The 22,286-nt window shown below is 53.8% G+C and overlaps 2 protein-coding genes across 6 annotated transcripts in view; one reads left to right on the forward strand and one right to left on the reverse strand.

Moving 5' to 3' along the window:
• Positions 1–5,833, reverse strand: part of RNF24 (ring finger protein 24) — a 29,896-nt gene extending 24,063 nt beyond the window's left edge. Inside the window, exons 1-2 of one of the 5 annotated variants that reach the window (XM_065836872.2) lie at positions 5,772–5,815; positions 2,062–2,326 (exon numbers count right to left, since the gene is read on the reverse strand). In XM_065836872.2, coding sequence (XP_065692944.1) covers positions 2,062–2,147 — 86 coding nt within the window. In that variant the 5' untranslated portion in view covers positions 2,148–2,326; positions 5,772–5,815. Of the gene's footprint in view, positions 1–1,117; positions 1,232–2,061; positions 2,327–5,771 lie in introns of those variants that run through there. The other 4 variants (XM_065836873.2, XM_065836875.2, XM_071808450.1 and 1 more) reach the window with 4 other exon arrangements.
• MAVS (mitochondrial antiviral signaling protein) overlaps positions 1–22,286 on the forward strand; it is a 670,207-nt gene that overhangs the window by 56,440 nt on the left and 591,481 nt on the right. The gene's annotated exons all lie outside the window — the stretch shown is intronic.

The following is a 22,286-nucleotide window of genomic DNA, read 5'->3' on the forward strand; positions in this document are numbered from 1 at the left end:
CAGAAGCTTTCTAACAAAGAAAGTAAACTTTTTTTCTAGTGCTTATTTCTTTCCTCTTTTAAATTCCATCCTAAAAAGAAACCAAAAGAGATCTAAGTTTCAACCTCAGCTTAAACCAGGACTCAATCTCATCAGAGCTTGTCTTAAAATCGCCCTTTCGAAGATGCTAGATGGGATGGCAGCAGAATCCAGCCCATTTTAATAGGGTACCATATTTTTCTTCTCATCCTTAGGCGCAGAAAACCATTCAGTGCCAGGAAAACACATCCCAGCCCTTCGCCATCACCTCCATGACGTGCTCATCCTGCTGCATCAGTGGAAGATGCTGCGGGAGATGCAAGGGGGGTGAAGATACAAGAGGGAAACCCCAAATCTGGAGCACATGACACCTCAGCATCTCCCAGGCAAAGCCGCAGCTGAGGAAACAATCCATTTTTCCTCCTTTTACTCCCAAAGCGCCGCCCAAAAACGACGCTCAGCACAACTGTGACTTTTTTTGGTGCAAATGCAAAGCGAGACTGGGGTGGATGGTTCAGTTGATAGACTGGTGAGTGATGTGAGCACCAGCAGACGGGCTCCAGCACCTCTTGGGCAAGATGATCGCTACTTATTCAGCCACAAAACCACCCAGCGCCACGCAAACCCGTCCCACTTTGGGCGGCCACCACCAGCGCAGAGTCTCCAAAAGCCTCGTCTTTTATTTCAGCCGCCAAGAGAGCGAGAGGCCGGGTCTTAATCCAGCGCTTCTCAGCTCAAAACCGAATGGAAAAAAACCAACCCTGCAGCTGTGTTAATAACCAACGAGCCAGGAAATCACCCCAGGGGAAGCCCAGCCTGGCGACGGGTTTTTTATGCAGAACAATAGAAAAATGAGAGTCTCTAAAGCACCGCGAAATATTTGCCGGCTCGTGACAAAGCTCTGCGTGGAGAGAAGTTTAATTCGATCCTTACGGTACGCTAGCAATTTAATTTCATGCAGGCTGGAAGCAAGAAGAGCCTGGCTGGGGGGAAGCATGACACTCGGATGGATTTATTTTAGTTGGAAGCCATCAAGTGAGAGACTGCGCTCCCTCCCACCCAATTTTGAGGGGTAATTTGGCTTCACCCATCCTCTTACCTGCTGGGCTGCTCCTCCTGCCTTCAATCAGACTGACCAAAGGGCTCAAACCTCCTGCCCTCCACACTCGTGGACTCCAAGGATGAGAATCCGCACGGCCCCAAAGCTCTTGTATTTTCCCCTAAATACTTCTCCAAGCCAAGAAGCCGGGAAATCCCCCGTTATTTCCAGGCAGGGACACCGAGAACAGCCCCAAACCAGCCAATGGTCGCAGTAAGGGGCTCAGCACTTTCAGTTTCTCTATTGCAAACACGCAGTTTCCTCTAAGGCGCTTTGCGAGTTAAAAGCTGTAGCAGCAGCAAGATCAATCCTCCACGGGGATAAAAAGAAATAAATAAACCATGATATGTTATTCCTGCTTGCTTCTCACATCCACAGCCCCAGAGCTGGAGCAGAAAAGGCAAGCGGCCGAAGGACTTCCCTGCCCTCGCTCTCCTCCCCCTCGGCATCTCGCCCATTTTTTCCGAAGACCGATCCAGTTTTAGCTCCAGCGTCGGAGCAACCCGAGAACTCGCAGCTTTCGGCTCTGCCGAGGCAGCTGCTCGCAGCTAATTTGGTCCGTCGGGCTCTGGCACTCGGCTCCTGCCGCTCATCCCCATGTCAGCGTTGAGGTTTTTTGCGTCTCTCGGAGCAGCGAGGTTGTTCGTCCTCCTCGAGAGTGTCTTCTCCTCTCCTGCCACCGCTCATCCCCGACCTTGGGGACTTCACAGCTGCTCCGTCCTCACCGCCGATGCTATTTCTGGCATCCTTTTGAGATGCCTTGGACGGCTGCTGTTTCTACATCCCTCTGGCACTGTAATCAGCTCATTAACGGGACACAAGAGCCCTCGACACGTGGCTTGAACTGTTTAGGTTTCCTTTTTTTTTTTTTCCAATTTGATGAAAATTAAATGTGCAAAATGACACCTTGGGAGGGAAAAGCATCCCGAAACAACGCAGCTTACCTCTGCCCAGCGCTGTGAAACCGCAGGAGATTTATATCCACATTTTCCATAGGGTCACCTGCATCTCTCAACCAAGCGAGAGGCATCACCAGGGTCAAGCGACAGCCGAGTTCTTCTGAAGATAAGCCCCATATCACACCATCAGTGATGTCATTCTAAAGCGCTGTCGGTGAGTCAGGTCAACGTCGCCAGGAAGGGACGGTAGGAGGGAAGTTTATCCAAGGTGGATGTTATCTCACATCAACAACACGCAGCTTTGTGATGACTGATCGCAGGAAACAAAAACAAAACCAGCTCAGCGACACCAATCACAGCTGCAACTCAAGCCTGAAGACCAGGAGAAGCTTCAAACTCCCCAAATCACCCTCCAGGCTTTGATAACAATGGTTCCAAGGTGACTGAAGGCCAAAGAAGCATCTGCACCTCCTACTCAGGATGGGATTGCCCGGGTTTACTGTGCACTCAAGTGAGACAGCAGGATTTTGAGCTGGTGGGACAGGACCTTGTCTCAGCTGTGCCAAGTCCTGCCATCCCACCACAGAAGCGTTTTGGGTCGCAGTGGTGGGAGTAGGAGGAGATGAGCGTGTCCAGCCTGTGCCTCTCTCCCTGTTTTCAACATCCAGGTGGTGCTTCATGGCTCCGAGCTGATTGCTCGCAACACATCTTCTGCCACCAAGGTGGAGGTGATGGCTGGGTCACTGGGAGGGACGACCCAAGAGGGAACATGTGGAGATAAAGTCCATGAACATGCAAGCCCTCCCAACAAAAGTTGGGTGTCTTCGTATTGTCCCACATGTCATTTAGGCCCCTGGGAGATCAGCTGGAAATTAGTCCTTATTGGGTAAAATCTCCAGGTTTGGTTCAGTCTCATGGTCTGGAGACACAACACGAGCAGCTCTGCTGCTTCCTCGCCACGTAACCCTCAACCTCCTCCTCTCCATCACTCACCTCTCCCCCAGGGCACGGCCAAGACCACCCTCTGCCCAAAAATGGTGATATCAACCACTGATCATCATCTCATCTCCCATTTGTACATACAGTCTTGCTTATTAGAAGGTAGAATAGATCCCACAATGTCCAGAGCACGTTGACCAAGGTGTCCTTCACAGCTGGTCCATCACAACAGGTATCTCCAGCTGAGCTTGAAGACAAGCAGACCAGAGCCTAGGCTGTATAAATATGAGGTGTCACCACAGCTCACCCACCTCCACAGCTTGTCCCCACAGCTCTGAGACTAAACGCCACCACCAGTGACCCAACGAGCAGAGCTGGAGTGTCCAAACCTAGCTGGAGATAAGAAGGAAGGTCCTGACCAGCAGGTAAACCCTGGCATAAACTTTTACCAGGCTGAGCAGGGACAAAATAAGAGAACTTGAGCTGAGCAGGTGGTCAGGTGGAGCTTTGGGAGCTTGTGGAGGGGACTCCCTTCAACAGCAAGACTGGGAAACCCAGGAGGTCACCACCAGCCTCGCCTCCAGCAGCTCCACCACCCACTAAGGACCAGGACCCTTCACCTGCGGTCATCAGCCCCGCAACTTGTAACTGGATCACACCACCCCTCCTGGCTGCTTATGGCACACAGGGCTGGAAGGATTTAATTTTCCTCTTTCTTTTTCCTTTTTAAAATACCTCAACTAATGCATTTTGGGTTCCTTTCATATTGCCCCCAAGCATTTCTACTGTCAGAGGCTGTATTCTTCCACTGCCAGTTACTGGAGGCTCGTTATTTTTCCGGGCCGAGGGCCAAATTGGTATTTAATTTTTGCTCCAGATGGCACAGCTCTCTAGATCCATCAGCTGGAGGATCTAACCTGTCTGAATAAAGTAATAGAGCAAATAACCTGATTTATCAGGGGCTGTTTGACACGTTCAAGGTGGCTCTATTTACATCTGGCATAAAAGAGAAGCATTAATATGAATACTCACTATCGAACCTGAAACAACGATAGGAATCTAAAAAATGATAATAATATTACAACTTGTATTTTGCTTTCTCACAAGTCAAGCAGAAAAATAACGCTTGTTTCAGTCATCAAGGCAGCCCAGACCTGGGTTTTGTTCCCTTTCCTTCATCCTTGCTGGCCTCAAAACCACTGTCAGCCACGGGTTGTGCAAACCAGGGCCAAACTTCTCCTTCTACAAGCAAGGAGAAGGGCTGGGGAACCCAGATTTCAGCATGTGCTGCTGAGAGCTCATGGCCCCGCTCACTGTAAGAGACTCAATGAGGACATAAGAGGACAACCACGAGATGTTCCAGTTACATTTCTGGCTAATTCACCCTGTTTCTAGGAAGCTGCCGCATCCCTCTGGCACAGCCTGCACCTGGGATACGTTCTCTGCAAGCTAAATCAACTAAAATAACCCAGAAAAAACTTAAAAAAAAAAAAAAAAGTGAGTAGTCGGTTTATCTGCCCGAGCAGACAAAACGCTGCATAAAATCAGCTGAGCCTGCGAATGGCTGGGAACAAAGGGATGGGGGAGGTTTTTGTGCTTGTCTTTGCTCTGTTCAGAGCATCCTCAGGCTTCGAGAGCCGGTCCTGGAAGCAGCCGAGACAAAGGAAAAGCAGGAGCTGTCGGTAGGAGCCGGTCGGGGAAAACCGGGGCGAGGAGACACCCACATCACCCTCCCCAGAAGCCACGGAGCCGGGTTCGCGTGTTGCTGAACACGTTAGACATGGCAGGAAACTCGAGATCAAAGGAGAGGAGCGTGCCAGAGCAAGATGTCATCCAAACCTCCTGCCAAAGGTGCGTGAGGGAGGGGGGAAATAACCCCCAGACACACACGCTGGCACATCCGAAGGATCCGGCACCGCTTGGAGGTGCACAGGGCAGTGGGAGCCATGGAGCTGTTCTCTGCGTGTCTGGGCTACAACAAAGATGGGCTACAACACAGACAGGCTAAACTGAACCAAAAAAAAACCCCAAATCCTCATGAGGTGCATTTTTACCCGTCGGTTCTCAGTCCGGCGGGACCCACACGAATCCCTTGCCAATGGCAGGCGAAGCGGCGGATGCTGGGAGGGCTCCGTACGTGCCTGTACGGCAGGAAGAGCAGCGCTGGAGAACTCCAAAAAGCAGCTTTTCCCATTTCTGGGTATTTTTTTAAGCCGAAGAAACCCGCAGCGTCCTGTCTCGGCCCCAGGAAAGAGAAGGGATGTGCCTGATCCCAAGCCAGCGGCCACAGGGTACGGGGTGGCCCACGAGCTCCCTGTGACACAGGGGGTCCCCATGGGGTGGGTACAGGCTGGGGACATGTCCCCTGTCCCTTCCTCTGTCACCCCATGGCGATGAGGTCCCAGGCCTCCACTACCCCCCAAGCGGGGACCTTATGGGTCCCCCCACAGGGTCACCAGCCACCCCAAAAAGGGGAACGCCGGCCCCACAGGGCTCTGGGTGGGGGGCAGTAGCGACAGGCCTTGGCAGCCCCATTTCCCTAGGGTGCTCCCTGCCCCACAGGGGACAGTGTGGCTGAGAGGGAGGGCGGCCTGTCCCCCCGCCAGGTGATGCTGAGGTGCGGGTGTCCCTGCCCCACGAAACAAGGCACAGAGAGGGGGCCCTGCCCCACAGGGGTGCTGAGGGAAGGGCCCTTCCCCTCAGAATAAGGCAAAGGGAGGAGGTCTCAGCCCAACAGAACGGTGCATGAGGAGGGGGTATCCGGTCCTCCGGCCCCCCAGGGGGCTCCCGCCGCCCCGCGCCCACCCCGCACTCACCCGCCACTGTCCCGCCGAGGCTCGCGCCGCCCGCACTGCCCGGCGGCGGGGAGGGACCCGGATGAAGGCGGCCCCGCCTACGGCCCCGCCCACCGCCCGGCGCCGGGCACCGCCCCTCGGCCTCGCCGGCCGCACTGCGCATGTGCGGGGCTGCGTCCAGGGTGGGAGGGGCTGAGGGGAGGCTGAGCCGCCGTTGTGGGGGGTGCTGGGGACACGAGGTGACACGGGGACGCGGGGGCAATGCGGAGGGGACAGGGCGACGTGTAGTGGAGCATCTCCCGTGGGAGGAAAGGCTGAGGGAGCTGGGGCTCTGGAGCTTGGAGAAGAGGAGACTGAGGGGTGACCTCATTCGTGGGGATCAATATGCAAAGGGAGAGTGTCAGGAGGATGGAGCCAGGCTCTTCTCGGTGACAACCGACGATAGGACAAGGGGCAACGGGTGCAAACTGAAACACAGGAGGTTCCACTTAAATTTGAGAAGAAACTTGTTCCTGGTGAGGGTGGCAGAGCCTGGCCCAGGCTGCCCAGGGAGGTTGTGGAGTCTCCTTCTCTGCAGACATTCAAACCCGCCTGGACACCTTCCTGTGGAACCTCAGCTGGGTGTTCCTGCTCCATGGGGGGATTGCACTGGATGAGCTTTCCAGGTCCCTTCCAACCCCTGGCATTCTGGGATTTTGTGATTATATAGTGGGGACAGGAAGCGACTGGAGACAGGAAGATGGTGTGGGGACATGAGGTGACACTGAGGACAGGGTGGCACAGAGGACAAGGGTATTATGTAGTGGGGACGTGAGGTGACACTAATGATAGAAGGGCACTGGGATCAGGGTGGCAGTGGGGAGAGAGGAGTGGTGTGGGGACATGACATGACTGTAGGGACAAGGGGTGACACTGGAGACACGAGGTGGCAGTGGGGATGGGAGGTAGCAGTAGGGACAGGGATGTGGTGGCAATGGGTGGAAATGGGGGGAAGGCACGGCAGAGGGGAGGGGGTTGTGGTGGTGACAAGGAAGATGAAGGGGAAGGACCTGTCCGCATCCCTGTCTCCATCTCCAGGGACCTGACATCACTTCTGAGAGAAATTACATCACCCACCAGTGCTGGGATATCAGCCAGCTGGTGCCACCTTGTTGGGACAATCTCTCCTTATCCTTAGGACAAGTTTTCTTTTCCAACCCTATGAAGACAAACTGGGCAGGCAGGAGGAGAGAGACCCCCTTGCACCGACACAGCAGGGGGTCTGCACCCAGTGCAGCAGGGACAGAGTGGTGTTCAGTGCGATGGTGGTGTGACACTGCCCATCTCCATGTATGTCAACTGTCAGAGCGACCGATTGAGCTCAGGATCTTGGGTATATCAGTGATTCATAGAATCATAGACTCAGGAGCTCATTTAGGTTGGAAAAGCCCCTTAAGATCATGGAGTCCAACCGTTCCCTCACCCCTGGCACTAATCCTGTTCCCTGAGAACCTCATCTCCATCTGTTCAATCCCTCCAGGGATGGTGACTCCAGCACTGCCCTGGGCAGCCTGTTCCAATGCCCCACAACCCTTTGGGGAAGAAATTGTTCCCCAGATCCAACCCCTGGTGCAACTTGAGGCCGTTTCCTCTGCTCCTGGCGCTTGTTCCTGGGGAGCAGAGCCCGACCCCCCTGGCTCCAAGCTCCTTTCAGGCAGTTCAGAGATCAGAAGGTCTCCCCTCAGCTCCTGTTCTCCAGCTGAACCCCCCAGGTCCCTCAGCTGCTCCCATCACCCTTGTGTTCCATCTCCATCTTCTCCAAGCTCCTCTCAAGGTCTGAGGCCCTCAGACTCGTCTGGAGGACATTATTAATGTGCAAGGAGAGTTTTATTTTCATTCTCCTTCCCCATTCAGGCAGGCAAAGCCTGGCAAGGCCGGAGTCAGCGGTGGGCAAGCCAGGGAGAGGAGACAGAGCTGTAATTAGCTGTGAGCCTGTAATGAGAAACTCATTAATACAGTTTGTCTGCGGTGTTTCCATCCCTTGGTCCCACACATCAGGCTGTGCCGCTGCAGCACCCGCGTCCCGATGAAATCGGATGGGCTTGGCCAGCTGGTGGGAAACTCTTCCATCAGCGGGGAGCGATGCTGTTCTCCTTTCTGCTGCGACCTCCTCTCCCTCGCCAGCGGAGGAAGGAGGAAGATGCCCTAACGAGGCATCGTGGGAAGACTCGCAGCATCTTTGAAGATGACGCTGTGGCCCTGACCTCGGGATGCCTGAGCGATGAGACAGGAGCCAGTTTGCTGGGTGTTTTCATGGAGCGAAGCCTTCTTCCCGCGGTGGGAATCCCCACTCTGCGCGGCAGGGATTTGCCTGAACATGCTGGAGATGCTTTTAGCTGGGAGTCCTGGTGTCGGCAAAGAGACTGCGGAGCCAGGGCCCCGCGGGGGCCACCAGCAGCTGACGGGATAAGTTTGGGAAGCAAATGCACCCGGAGATCAGGTTCTGCTGTTCCTCCCACGCTGACCAGCCCTTGGCATCCTGGGGCAAAGCCCAGAGCTGCAGCCGTTGTCCTTGGCACATCCTGGAAGGAAAGTCATCATGGAGTGCTGAGTCCAGCTGTGAGGTCCTCAGCACAGACATGGAGCTGCTGGAGAGGGGCCAGAGAAGCCACAGAAATGACCCAAGGCTGGAACAGCTCTGCTGGGAGGACAGGCTGAGAGAGTTGGGGTGTTCAGCTGGAGAAGAGAAGCTCCGGGGAGACCTTAGTGTGGCCTTTCCAGACTTAAAAGGGGCCGATAAGAAAGATGGGGACAGACTTTTCAGCAGGACCTGTTGTGATAGGACAAGGGGTGATGGTTTTAAACACAAGGAGGGAGATTCAGGCTGGACATGAGGAAGAAATTGTTGGCCCTGAGGGTGGTGAGAGCCTGGCCCAGGTTGGGCAGAGAGGTGGTGGATGAACCATCCCTGGAGACATCCCAGGCCAGGCTGGATGGGGCTCTGAGCAACCTGAGCTGGTGAAGATGTCCCTGCTCATGGCAGGGGTGGCACTGGGGGAGCTGGGAATGTCCCTTCCAACCCAAACTGTTCCATGATTCTATTCTATGTTTCTATTCTATGATTCTATTCTATGATGATCTTTGTTGTAGGGCACATAAATGGGTGGAAACATCTCCCGTTCCTAGCCCTAGTGATGGCTGAGGTGGTGTTAGGACATGGCAGGCTGTGAGAATGCCCACCACCCCCTCTGTGATCCATATTCAAGGAAGCGTTTGTCCCTTATTAATAAATAATTACTCTTGAGCTGGTTGCTGGAGCCAGCTCAGAGCTGCGGGGAGCTTTGCTGGCTCCAGTGCCTCACTGGACTTCACAGGAGAAGCTGGAGAGGGAAAAATGGTCCTGCCCAAATTCACCAGCGGGGTTTGGATGCTACAGATGGATGGTACATGGGCACGGGTTTTCACCAGATTTGGACCAGCCGCACCGCACGGTCCCGCTCGCTGTCACCGCAGTCCAAGGATGCACAGGACACCATGTCTTTGGAGGACACCTGCTGCGGTTATAGCGAACGGCTCCCTGCGAGGTACCTTCCTCCCTGCCTCAGTTTCCCCTTTGGGACATGCTGGTGCCTCTGTGGGAACGTGGCTGAGAAAGTCCACCTGGTGGAAGGAGAAGGGTGGGATTAGCGGTGTCCTGCCTGCAGGCTGGTGGTGTGAGGTTTTTGGGGCGGGAGAACCCCAAACCGGCTCATCCTGGGGAGCAGGGCCGCGTCTCCAAGCTCTGATTCACTGCCCTGACTGCGGAGGAAACCACACCGTTCACTTTCTCCCTGCACTCCTGCTAATAATACCCCGCTCTGTGTATGAGAAGATCCAGTTTTTCCTCCTTGATTAGCAAAGGCACCTGAGATCCGGCACGGCTGCATGCCCGGGCCTCACGGCAGAGAGATGGGTGATAAGGGAGGGTGGGTCTGTGTTGTTGGGATTGTGGAAAATGTCTCCTTTCTCCTCTCATTCCTCTCCGAGATGTTTTTGCTTTGTGACAATCACCTATCCCTAGTTGTAGAAGGGCTCACAGGCTGGTTGATGGACCTCCATCGCCTCCTTCCATCCCATTGCAAAGCTGTGCTGCTCAGCCATAGACCCTGTTGACAAAATGCATGAAGCAGATGGAACAGAGGCTGTCTTCTCCTGGGCAGGGATCCCCTGCTCCTCTTAGAATGCACATGATGCTCTTCTGCACTGATCCAGCCGGTTGAGATACCCCAAAGTCTTTATCCTAATTTGGGGGAGAAAGCAGAGGGGTTTAAGGACTTGTTCTAGAAGCAGCTCATCTTTGGGGTGCTCCTCTTGTGGCATGAGAACCAAGCCAACTGCAAAGTTCTCTTCCCAGCCCAGTCTTGAGTTCAGGTGGTGCTGGACGTCAAATGCCACCTCAGACCTGTTGTCATCCCAAGACAAATGGGGTGGCAAGCACAGGGTTGGGACCTTTGTGTCCCTATGGAGGCTGGTGGGGTGACAGCAGCTGGGGAACATCCCTGACTCACCACCTCCTGCAGCCTCTGAAGGTCTCCTGCTCCTCTGAGATTGCCTTGGGTCGTTCATGACTTGGGCTGGGGGACAAGGACAAGCTCTTTTCTGGTGGCATTTCAGCCTTGTTTGCGGGTGGTGGCAGGGTTTTGGGTTCCCCATGGTGAGTTAGACCTACATCCAGCCATGCGGCCCAAGGAAAGAAAGCCATGGTCTGCTCCATGGGGCTGGTGGACCCAGTGTGGTCCCGGCAGAGGAGTGAGCTGGATGAACCCAATGAGGTACCTGCACTTTTGTTGCTTTCAAGCCCTCTGAAAGGAAATGCTGATACCCAACTTGTCACTTGCCCAACGGCCCTCACTTGACCAGAAAACCCCAAATTTGTCCTGCAGGCAGGACAACACGGACCTCAGCAGGACTTGGGGGTGATTTTCCTTGTTTGGATGAAAAATGATGAGGTGTCTGTGGGGAGAGATGCCCCACAGTTAAACTGGATGTGGGAGGAGATGGTAGGAGGTGTAGATCCATAGTGTTGTCACTGCCTGGTGACATGTGCCCCCCCCAAAGCCCTTCCCAGCCACAGCAGGGGTTTCACAGGGCTCACCAAGGGCTGATCCTTGGCTGAGGACCCAATGAGATGAGGCAGAAGAAGATGTTAGGGGGTCTCACAGCAGAACTGCTGTTTGATGTTCCCTTCTCACCACCGAGACCCTCTGGCTGTTTCCCTCAGGCTTTTGCAGAGGTCACACTCCCAAAATCTCAGCCCTTGTCCCAACTGCCAGTGGCAGAAGATGTGGTGTGGGCTCAAATAGAAATGAGCTTTGGTCATCTTGGCATGTGTCAGTGGTAGAGAGGACCTTAAAACAGCCTACTGGGACCATCTATTCCCATATCGTGTCTCCGCTGGTCACAGGGACTTTCATCCTCACCAGTGTGGCCAAAACAATCATGCAGAGGTTGTGGATGGGAGACCTGGTGGGCAGAGGAACAGATGGGCTCCTGCAGACCATCCCCTTCCCTGTCCCAGCACCCATGACATAGCTATCAGGTCCTGAACACCTTCTTGGTTCAAGTGTCCTCCTCTAACTTCTTTGCTGGAAACAAATCTCCCTCACTTTGCTGCTTTTTTTTCCTTGTTCATCCACCATGACTGTTTGGTCTCTCTATTCCTCGCCTCCCTGTGCTCATTCGGGGCCTATTGGGTGACCTCAGTGGCTGATCCAAGAGTGAGCATGGCCAGCAAAGGACGCTTGTTGGTGAACATCAGACACGTGCAGAGTGTGCCCAACCCATCTCCACCTCTGAAGCGGGATGTGGGGAACCTCCCTCCATCCCTGCTGTGCTGATGTTGTTTGTTCGGTAGCACGGGCGTTGCTCCACTCTTGGGCTGCAGGATTGCCCTTTCAGACCTCTCCTCCACCTCTTTCATGGCGTCACCAGGACTTTGATTTGACCTTGTCAGACTGATGTGAAGCAGGGTGGAGCGGGGCAAACTCTTCCTCTTCCTTGTAGCCAGGATTAACTGGGTGCTTTGGCTCCTGAATGACTTTGTGACTCAAGGAATAATGCTGCTTGTGCAGGGCTTGCCGGAGGGTGACCCAGCTCCTCATGACTCACCTCCTCAGTCCTTGCACCCACCCAGGGGGATCTCATGCTGAGCATCATGTCCAGTTTAACAAGCAGAGCAGCTATCGCTCGCGGGTGGTAACACAAACCCCAGGGCTCTTCCTCTCCGTCAGCGTGCCGTGGGGCTCAGCCTGCATCCTCCTGGGTCCATCCTTATCCTCCTGCTCTGCTCCAGAAACGCACCTGGGAAAAATGAACAACCTGGACATTGCTGGGCAATGCTGAAAGCTTTGGTTGTGGGGCTCAGAGCTGCAAGCAGGGATTGATTGATCCTATGAGGACAGGCTGAGAGAGTTGGGGTGTTCAGCTGGAGAAGAGAAGCCCCAGGAAAACTTTAGTGCAGCCTTTCTGGACTTAAAAGGGGCCGAGAAGAAAGATGGGGACAGACTTTTCAGAAGGACCTGTTGTGATAGGACAAGGGGTGATGGTTTTAAACTAGAGGAGGGAGATTCAGGCTGGACATGAGGAAGAAATTGTTGCCCTGAGGGTGGTGAGAGCCTGGCCCAGGTTGGGCAGAGAGGTGGTGGATGAACCATCCCTGGAGACATCCCAGGCCAGGCTGGACGGGGCTCTGAGCAACCTGAGCTGGTGAAGATGTCCCTGCTCATGGCAGGGGGGGCACTGGGGGAGCTGGGAAGGTCCCTTCAAGCCAAACTATTCTATGATTCTGTGATCCTGCTGGGGGTGCCCAGCCCTGGCAGTTTGGGGTGTCTGGCTCAGCCCACTCAGGATGAAGAGCCCATTGCCACAGGTGTTTTCCTGCTGCTGAACTCAGGAAAACTTTTCAAGTGCCTTTTTTTCTGTAGCAGGGACCATTTGCTGGTGGATGCAGGTGGTTTCCTGAGGTGCAAGGAAGCGCTTGGGATTTCCCGTCAGACCTTCCCTCACCCTGTTAACACCACAGGGTGTGCCCACCCTCCTGCCCTGGGAAAAAGACCCTCATCGGGTCTGAGTGTCCTTGTCCTGTGCAGGATCTGGCACCAGTGCAAGGACAGATGGACAAAGCAAAGCCCACCAAGCCTTCGCAACCACATTTCTCCAGAACCAGGCGTCCGGTGCAGCTCCTCAACCTCAGAGGTGTATGGATCACAGAGGAGGGGTGAGGACTGGGAGGGATGGGGGGGAGGGATGTCTTTGGAAAGATAAAAAAATAATCTGTAAATTATAAATGAGAAAGTTCTTTAAATGCAGGTCAAACCAGTTTGTCCGAGACACCATGTGCATGGGCTGCATGGTGACTAATGCACGGAAAATGTGATGCCCCACTGCATCAGTGCTGCTGGGGACACTGCGGGCCGTGTCCCATAGCCAGGGACCCACCATGTCCCAGTTTGGGAAGGGGCATTTGCCAAAGGGGACAAAGCTGAGAACTACCAAACTCATTGCCTGCTGAGACCAAAGCAGAGCTGAGAGCTGAAGGGGGGGAAACAAATATTCACTTATCATTGAATCATGGAATCACAGAATAATTTGGGTTGGAACGGACCTTCAAAGCTCATCCAGTGCCACCCCTGCCATGAGCAGGGACATCTTCACCAGCTCAGGTTGCTCAGAGCCCCGTCCAGCCTGGCCTGGGATGTCTCCAGGGATGGTTCATCCACCACCTCTCTGGACAACCTGGGCCAGGCTCTCACCACCCTCAGGGACAACAATTTCTTCCTCATGTCCAGCCTGAATCTCCCTGCTTCAGTCTAAAACCATCACCCCTTGTCCTATCACAACAGGATTTGCTGAAAAGTCTGTCCCCATCTTTCTTATGGGCCCCTTTCAGTCTGAAAAGTCCACACTAAGGTCTCCCCAGAGCTTCTCTTCTCCAGCTGAACACCCCAACTCTCTCAGCCTGTCCTCCCAGCAGAGCTGTTCCAGCCTCGGACCATTCCTGTGGCTCCTCTGGCCCCTCTCCAGCAGGTCCATGTCTTATCCCTTAGGAGTGCACCAAGTGCATCATCCCACCCTTAGAAGACACAGGCCAAGAACAAAAGTGACTAGGTCTTTGGTTACAGCCTCTGCTCATTCAACAGAATCCGTGGAAAAGGGACAATATGGACATGGGACACTCATGCAAGGTGGGATGAGAGCTCCTCCTGGCTCAGAGCCATGGTCCCTGCTCGAATCCATCTGCTAGCTGGGCCCAAGGGGAGCTGCTCCGGAGGAATGCGAGGCGAGAGCCAAGCCAGGGTAATGCTTTCCACATTATTTTTTCTCAGTTTCCGGCAATTTGCTGCTTCGGGACTTCCTGAGCCAGAGGTTGTATCCGTATCTTGCTGTGTAACAGCACTCGATGGAGGGGGGGAGATCATATCCACTGTGTTTACTTGGGGAAATGTTCAGAAGAAAGACTGAGCGCTGGAGTAGGTGGTTTCATGCAGCCATGGCTCAGCCCTGGGGTTGCTTTAAATATGCTTTAAATATAATAAATGCCATGCATACAGCGATGTAATCACCCTCCTCCTCCTCTCTGCCGGGTGTAACGTGAAAAGCTGGGTAGGATTCAGCCCCGGGTTTCCACATGAGGCTGCAATAGAAAACATCTGGAGAACATCAGCCACAAAGAGACAGGAATGCTCCAAACTAGGAACGGGTCCAAACTGCCCTTTGCAGACCCAGACGGTCCCCGGCTTCAGCTGGGATTTGGCAATAGGTGCATCCCATCCAGGAGCATTTGGGGTTTGCAGACAGGATCCATCCCAGGGACATTTTAGGGTTCATTCAGTCACAAGACTGTGCAGGAGCTGGAATTCGCAGCTCCTGTGATCTGCTGTCTGCTCTGTCTCGCCGGCATCCCCCCTAGATGCAGCAATTTGGGGGATATTACACCCCCCCGAGCAGCTTTGTTGGAAGGAGAAGGTGATTCCCACCTTCCCAGGAGCGGCTGCTTTCTTCTAACATGTTAATTTAACTGCACCATGGAGCAATGGGCAAAAATTCATTCACCACCCCGGGGATTTTGAGGGCAATTTGCCTTTTGGAATTTTTTGGGGGGGCAGAAATAGGGATCTTGCAATCAAAGCAGGAGGAGAGGAGCAGAGAGCCCTGAGCGTCTTCATTAAATAGTGTCCCTTCCTTAGATCTTTGTGGCAATGCTTCAGTTTGGGAGCACACTTCATCAGCTAGGATTAGTTTAAAGTTAGGCTGGGAAATTCCTTGCAGTAGTGTCCTCAAGGAGAGGTTCTGGGTAAAGTTGGGGACAGCTTTGGACAGGGGATGATTTAATGGTTTTAAACTCAAAGATGGTGGATTTAGATTGGATATAAGGAAGAAATTGTTGTCCCTGAGGGTGGTGAGAGCCTGGCCCAGGTTGGGCAGAGAGGTGGTGGATGAACCATCCCTGGAGACATCCCAGGCCAGGCTGGACGGGGCTCTGAGCAACCTGAGCTGGTGAAGATGTCCCTGCTCATGGCAGGGGTGGCACTGGGGGAGCTGGGAAGGTCCCTTCAACCCAAACTATTCTTTGAAATTTAAAAAAAAGAAAAAAAGAGGGTAAAATAAATCTTCCGGAGCCTCTGCAAGAAGCAAGGGGGGTAATTAACTTGCCTCTTCCATGTCTGAAAAGATCTGGAGAAGTGGTCATCAAACGCCTGCTCTTGTTGTGCGCCGATGAGAGGCAGATGCTGCTCCTCTGAAGTTGCCTTTAAGTCGGGAGGGAGGAAAGTCCCCACCCTTCGTACAAAATGCAGATTTACCCCCTGCAAGTAGAGGCAGAGCTGTGACTCCTGATACCATCACACACCAGTAAACACTGGGAGCCGGCCAAGCCTGGTCTGGGGAGCAGCGAGAAGGAAATGCTGAATGCATCATCATCAGAGGCCACCTGAAATGGCTCTTCTCCAACCTTCCCTCCAACACTCACGCTTCCAAGGGGTTTTTTGGGGGGGTTGTGGGTCTTGGCTTTTCTCAGACTTGTCTGCCTCGTGGTTATGGGAAATTTTGCCTCTGTTTATAGGAAGATTCAGTCCCTGCCCTGAGCACCCTCCAACTCTGGCTGCTCCCCTACCTGCTGTGCAAGGAGGGAGCTGGGGACTTGCTGGGTCAGTGAATCCTACCAATGGGACATTTCTAATTAGTTTTATTCCTGCTGAACCTCCTCCTTGGACCTAGATGCCCAAGCAACCAGAAAACACAGCGTTACGCTGGCAGCAGCGTGATGAGATGGTCACCCTGATCTTCTGAGCTGAGCTTCTGGCTCTGTCTTTACATCCCGAGGGAAGTTTGCCTCTCCCAGCACCATCATCATCTCCTGGAACCAAACCAGGGTGACAAGGGACATCCCATGCAATCTGCAAGAAAACAGCTATGAAGCTCCAGTACAGCCTCCCTGGCGCTGGCCAGCTGTGGAGGGGAATGGATGTTTTGGGGGGAGGTTGGCATCACAGTCACATAGGGAAATTTTTGGGACTGAGCACAGGATTTTTGGCCCAGGTGACCAAAAAATCCACCAGCATCCTGGTTGTACCAGCACTGGTGTGGCCAGCAGGCTCAGGGCAGTGACCGTCCCTGTGCTGGGACCTGGGGAGGCCAAACCACGAATCCTGGGGCCAGTTCTGGGCACCTCACCTCAAGAAAGGCCTTGAGGTGCTGGAGCGAGTTGAGAGAAGGGAACGGAGCTGGTGAGGGGCTGGAGCACAAGTGTGATGGGAGCGGCTGAGGGACCTGGGGGGTTCAGCTGGAGAACAGGAGCTGAGGGGAGACCTTCTGATCTCTGAACTGCCTGAAAGGAGCTTGGAGCCAGGGGGGTCGGGCTCTGCTCCCCAGGAACAAGCGCCAGGAGCAGAGGAAACGGCCTCAAGTTGCACCAGGGGAGGTTGAGGTTGGATGTGGGGAACAATTTCTTCCCCAAAGGGCTGTGGGGCATTGGAACAGGCTGCCCAGGGCAGTGCTGGAGTCACCATCCCTGGAGGGTTGGACAGATGGAGATGAGGTTCTCAGGGACATGGGACAGAGCCAGGGGTGGGTTAACGGTTGGATACAATGATCTTGAGGGTCTTTTCCAACCAAAATGATTCTATAATTATATGTCAGTGAGAAGTGGCAGAGCTGGGTTTGCAACACAAACCCAGGGAGAGAAACTCAGACGCCTTGTTACCCCATCCCCCTGTAGGAAACGATCCCAAACTATCTCCTCTGAGCCACCCCAGCCCTGTAACAGGAGAAGGTTAGCTCAGATTAAGGCTTCTGGCACGGTGGTAAATCAGTGTGCAATGACCCAGGGTGAGGAGGGAGAGGGGGGATCCTCCGCTGAAGCCGTAATTAAGGTGGTTGCCTGAGGAGTAGATGGGGAGGTCAGCATCTCTTGCTCTGCACCAGCTGGGCTGAGAAAATGAGGGAAGGTGCACCGTGAGATCACCCAATGCTTGCAGAGAAATGCCAGCTGAGAGCTCTCTGGCCAAGCTGCATACTCGTGCCTCTGTTTCCCCAGGCGTAAAATGTGGGTGAAAGCCCTTGAGGTAGGTTTCCTTGCTCTTGGGTGGCCTTGGGGCTTCATAGATAGAGTGATGTGGACGATGCTTCAGGTGTTTTTCTCCACTGTGCTATGAAATCCTCCTGCAAACACCTCTTCAGCAGAAGAAATCCCAGCCCAAAAGCACCTTCTCAAAGTGGAAGTCATGCCAGGAAAGGGCTTCACATCTCCTCCCACCTTGACTTGCATGTGGCAGGTCTCATAGGGCAGGTGTGGCCCCGGGAAACTCCCCATCAACCCTCTGTATTTACCCTCCGGATAAATGGGCAGACTGGAAGAACCGGGGCTCCGCAATTGCAGTAATTTCTGGGTGGAGGGAAACCCAGAGCGTGCCACACGTCCACCCCCGTGATGTCCCTGCCCGTCATCGGGCTAATTGGGGAGGCAAAGATTCACCGGATCTTCTCTTCCTGGGTGGCACTGGGAGCAGCCCAGATAAACTGTCGCTTGCGTGATGCTCGGTCCTGCGCCGGTGGTGTTTATTTTTGAGCCTCACGACATCCTGGAAATGAACTAATCCTCTTTTGATAACTGGGGAAACTGAGGCACGGCCCACTGGGCTGATGTGTTCTCCCCGGAGATATGCAGCTTTGTGGTGTTGTCCTTCTCAGGGCGCTGAGTGAGGGTCTTTCATGTTGTCCTTGGGAACAGAGGGGGAAAAGATCAGCATCTCCCATGGGAAATGTGTGGCACACGATCGCATGGAGAAGAGAGAGTAGGAAATCCCAGAAAACACAGTGCAGCTCTCCCAGGATTGGAGAACTGAAAGTCAGAGGTTTGGCTTGAAGAATATTACCTCTGCAGAGCAGGGCTGGGAGACCTGCAGCTCAACTCAAAGTTGTCCTGAGGCCTTGGGAGAGGCCGGTTTTGCTGGGTTGACCCTGAAAATTTGGGATGTGTCCTCAGACATTTGCTGCTGGTGTTGGGCAGTCACACTGAGTAACAGCATTTGGCCAAAGTCCATCCTGGGTGCTGTGGCAGAGCCACCTTGGGGGGCCACAGAAATGCTCTTCGCCAGCTGTCCCACCAGCCCCAGGGAAAGCCAGAAGAGCTCATAGTCCTCTTCCAGCCAATGGCTTTCACATGGGGTATCTGGAGTTTTTAAGCTGAGCATCTTTGGGATTCTTTACGATCGATGGAGAAGGCTGGTCCCATGGAGGAGGCACCTGCCTCCATTCACGTAGTCAGGGCCCTGTTTCTGTGCACGGGTGAGGAGCACTTGACCTGGGCAATGCTTCATACGCCTCTTGGCTGGATGCCTTTCCCGTAAAACCGGGGTGCATCACATCCAGCTGGCAAACCAGTTGGGAGCTTTGAGTCAGCTGGACTTGGCCCCAGCTCTGTAACTTCAGCCTGGTCCCTTTTGAAAACCTGCTCTTCTTGCTGGAAGGAATTTGCTGGATGAACCTCAGGTCTTGCTGTATCTTTTTATAACTCTGTTTGGGTGGAGAAAGCTGAGACAGGGCGTGAAAATCCCCACTGGAGAGAAAAGGGTGCTTGGTTAGATGATCTGGATCAGGGAGGCAGGGGACAATGAACTGAGGGCCCCCCTCTGAAGGCACCACCGGGTGGGAGACCAGCTGTGGTTCTGCTATCACCTACCCCTCTTTTGGAGGGAAACAACCTCTTCCCCAGGGCCAGCAGCTCCCTCTGTCCCTCCTGTGCCTGTGCCAGGCTGGAGGCCACTGGCACAGCCACGAGAAAGGGGAGCTGGAATTTGGGGGATCTATTACCATCTCTGCCCTTGATGCAGGATGGAGCCCTGGACACCCCCTGGTGTTATGTAACTGCCTGGCATGAAACCACCGACGCCAGAGGCTTTAATTAGCAGCGGCAAAGTCTTTCGGGGATGCTGTCGGTGGATCCTGTGCCGCTGGATTCCCGTGAAGTTCAGCAAAGGCAAATGTCACATTGCAGGGCCAGGCTGGATGCCTGCAGAGCACAACCTGGGACCACCACAAGACCATATTTTGAGACCACGTCCCATTTTGGGCTCCTCCGCCCCAGAGGGACTCGGTGTACTGGGGCCAGCACAGCAGATCCACTGTGCTCAGCATAGAATCACAGTGTGGGTTTGAAGTGACCTTCAAAGGGCATCCAGTCCAACCCCCCGCATAGCTGGGTCTTTCTTCCCAGTGGGAGGGAAGGGGAAAGCCAGAGCCAACCTCAGCTGGGAGAAGAAGTCATCATCACTGCTAGTGTTCATTCTAAGATAGACCTGAGCAAATTCTGTCTACCTGCATACTGAAATCTATTTGCATATTGAGATAATTAATTCTTCCCAATCATAGAACTGTAGAACAGTCGGAAGGGACCTTCCCAGCTCCCCCAGTGCCACCCCTGCCATGAGCAGGGACATCTTCACCAGCTCAGGTTGCTCAGAGCCCCGTCCAGCCTGGCCTGGGATGTCTCCAGGGATGGTTCATCCACCACCTCTCTGCCCAACCTGGGCCAATGTTTCAGTGTCAAAAATTCCTTCCTCATGTCCAGCCTCAATCTCCCTCCTTCAGTTTAAAACCATCACCCCTTGTCCTACCACAACAGGTCCTGCTCAAAAGTCTGTCCCCATCTTTCTTATCAGCCTCTTTTAAGTTCCAGAAATGTCACACTAAGGTCTCCCCAGAGCTTCTCTTCTCCAGCTGAACACCCCAACTCTCTCAGCCTGTCCTCCCAGCAGAGCTGTTCCAGCCTCGGGTCATTTCTGTGGCTCCTCTGGCCCCTCTCAGCAGGTCCATGTGTGTCCTGTGCTGAGGACCCAGAGCTGGACCAGCACTACAGGGGGGTCTCAGCAGGGCAGCGTAGGGGGGCAGAATGTCTTAGGAGGGTTATCCTGGTGGCTTTACTCAAACCCACCAGGAGCTGAATATTTTCTTCTCTGATTGAAGCAAAACACTTGCAACGTTGGGCAGAATTTCACTCCCAGGAAGGAGTGAAGATTGGTCTCAGTCAATCATTCAGGACCACCTGCTCCGTGGCCACAGCAGGGCCATGCACACCCATGAATGAGGCACACGCAGCCTCAAGATTGATCGCACTCATAACTATGATCTTATTTAGAAAGAACTGATGATGTTCTACTCCCCAGCAAGTCCTTGTTCAAAGGTGCTACAGCTCATTTCATTCTGCAGCTCGGCTCTTACACTTCCTCGTGAGGAGGAATATTTCTTAGAGCTGTGGCTCAGAAAGGACATTTTTGGCATAACCAGTCTCCCCTTTGATATTTATTGTTTCTAGATATTTGTCATTAAAGTCTCCTGCAAAGTGTGTTGGGGGGGTGCTTGGGTCGAGGTGCTGTGCTGTCTCCATATCCTCAGCTCACCAGGCTCCCTACTTTCTACTGGAGATCACGTCCCCATGGAGAGCCCAGGGGGATGTTGCTCTGGTCCAAACATGTGATGGTGGATGTGAGAAGACCTGTGTGTTGGGGTTGTGTGACAAGGTTTTGGTAGCTGGGGGCTACAGGGGTGGCTTCTGTGAGAAGCTGCTAGAAGCTTCCCCCATGTCTGATAGAGCCAACGGCAGCCGGCTCCAAAATGGACCCACCACTGGCCAAGTCTGAGACATCAGTGATGGTGGCAGCACCTCTGTGACAACATATTTAAGAAGGGGAAAAAAATAACTGACTGTGGAACAGCAGCCAGAGAGAGGAGTGAGAAAATGTGAGAAGAACAACTCTGCAGACACCAAAGTTGGTGAATGAGGAGCAGGTTCTCCAGGTGTTGGAGCAGAAATTCTCCTGCAGACTGTGGTGAAGAACATGGTGAGGCCAACTGTGCTCCTGCAGCCCTTGGAGGTTCACAGTGGAGCAGATCTCCACCCGCAGCCCATGGAGGTTCACGGTGGAGCAGATCTCCACCCGCAGCCCATGGACGTTCACGGTGGAGCAGATCTCCACCTGCAGCCCATGGAGGTTCACGGTGGAGCAGATCTCCACCCGCAGTCCATGGAGGTTCACGGTGGAGCAGATCTCCACCCGCAGCCCATGGAGGTTCACGGTGGAGCAGATCTCCACCCGCAGCCCATGGAGGTTCACGGTGGAGCAGATCTCCACCCGCAGCCCATGGACGTTCACGGTGGAGCAGATCTCCACCCGCAACCCATGGAGGTTCATGGTGGAGCAGATCTCCACTCGCAGCCCATGGAGGACCCTACACTGGAGCAGGGGAGGAATGTGATGAGTTCTGTCCCTGAGGAGGATGGAGCAGTAGAGGCAAGGTCTGATGAACTGATCACAACCCCCATTCCCCATCTCTCTGTGCTGCTTGGGGGGAGGAGGTGGAGAAATTTGGAGTGAAGTTGAGCCCAGGAAGAAGGGAGGGGTTGGGGGAAGGTATTTTAAGGTTTGGGTTTGTTTCTCCTTACTCTACTCTGATTCAATTATCAATAAATTAAACTAATTTCCGCAAGTCAAGTCAGTTTTGCCCATGATGGTAACTGCTGAGTGATTCCCCCTGTCCTAATCCCAACCCCCGAGGCTTTTGTTATCTGTTTTGCCCCTTGTCCAGCTGAGGAGGGGAGTGATCGGGTGGCTTTGGTGGGTACCTGGTGTCCAGTCAGGGTCATAACCCACCTGATGATGGGGCTTTGACCATCTCTATGGCCACAGACAGTAAAGGTGGGGATGGTAACACCTGGAAATGCACCACGTACCTCAGCTAAACACCCCCCTACCCATGTCCTGAGGGGACCAGGGAGCATGTGTGGGCTGATCCCTAGAAAAATCTCAATCAGCCGTCTCTGAAGGGGCTGCCCTTGCTTGGGATGTGAGGTGGAGCTGAGGGCTTGGGATCTTCAGGTGGTGATTTGGACTCAAGTGACACAGGATGGATGTTTTTGGTGGCCTGGGAACTGATGGGATCCCCTGTGCAGCCAGTTTCCAGAGATGTATATCGGTGAGTCCCAGCATGCGACGGTGGCCTAGGACATTGCCATCCTCTAGTGGC

Source organism: Patagioenas fasciata, chromosome 4, assembly GCF_037038585.1.
Source record: "Patagioenas fasciata isolate bPatFas1 chromosome 4, bPatFas1.hap1, whole genome shotgun sequence".
Lineage (NCBI taxonomy): Eukaryota > Metazoa > Chordata > Aves > Columbiformes > Columbidae > Patagioenas > Patagioenas fasciata.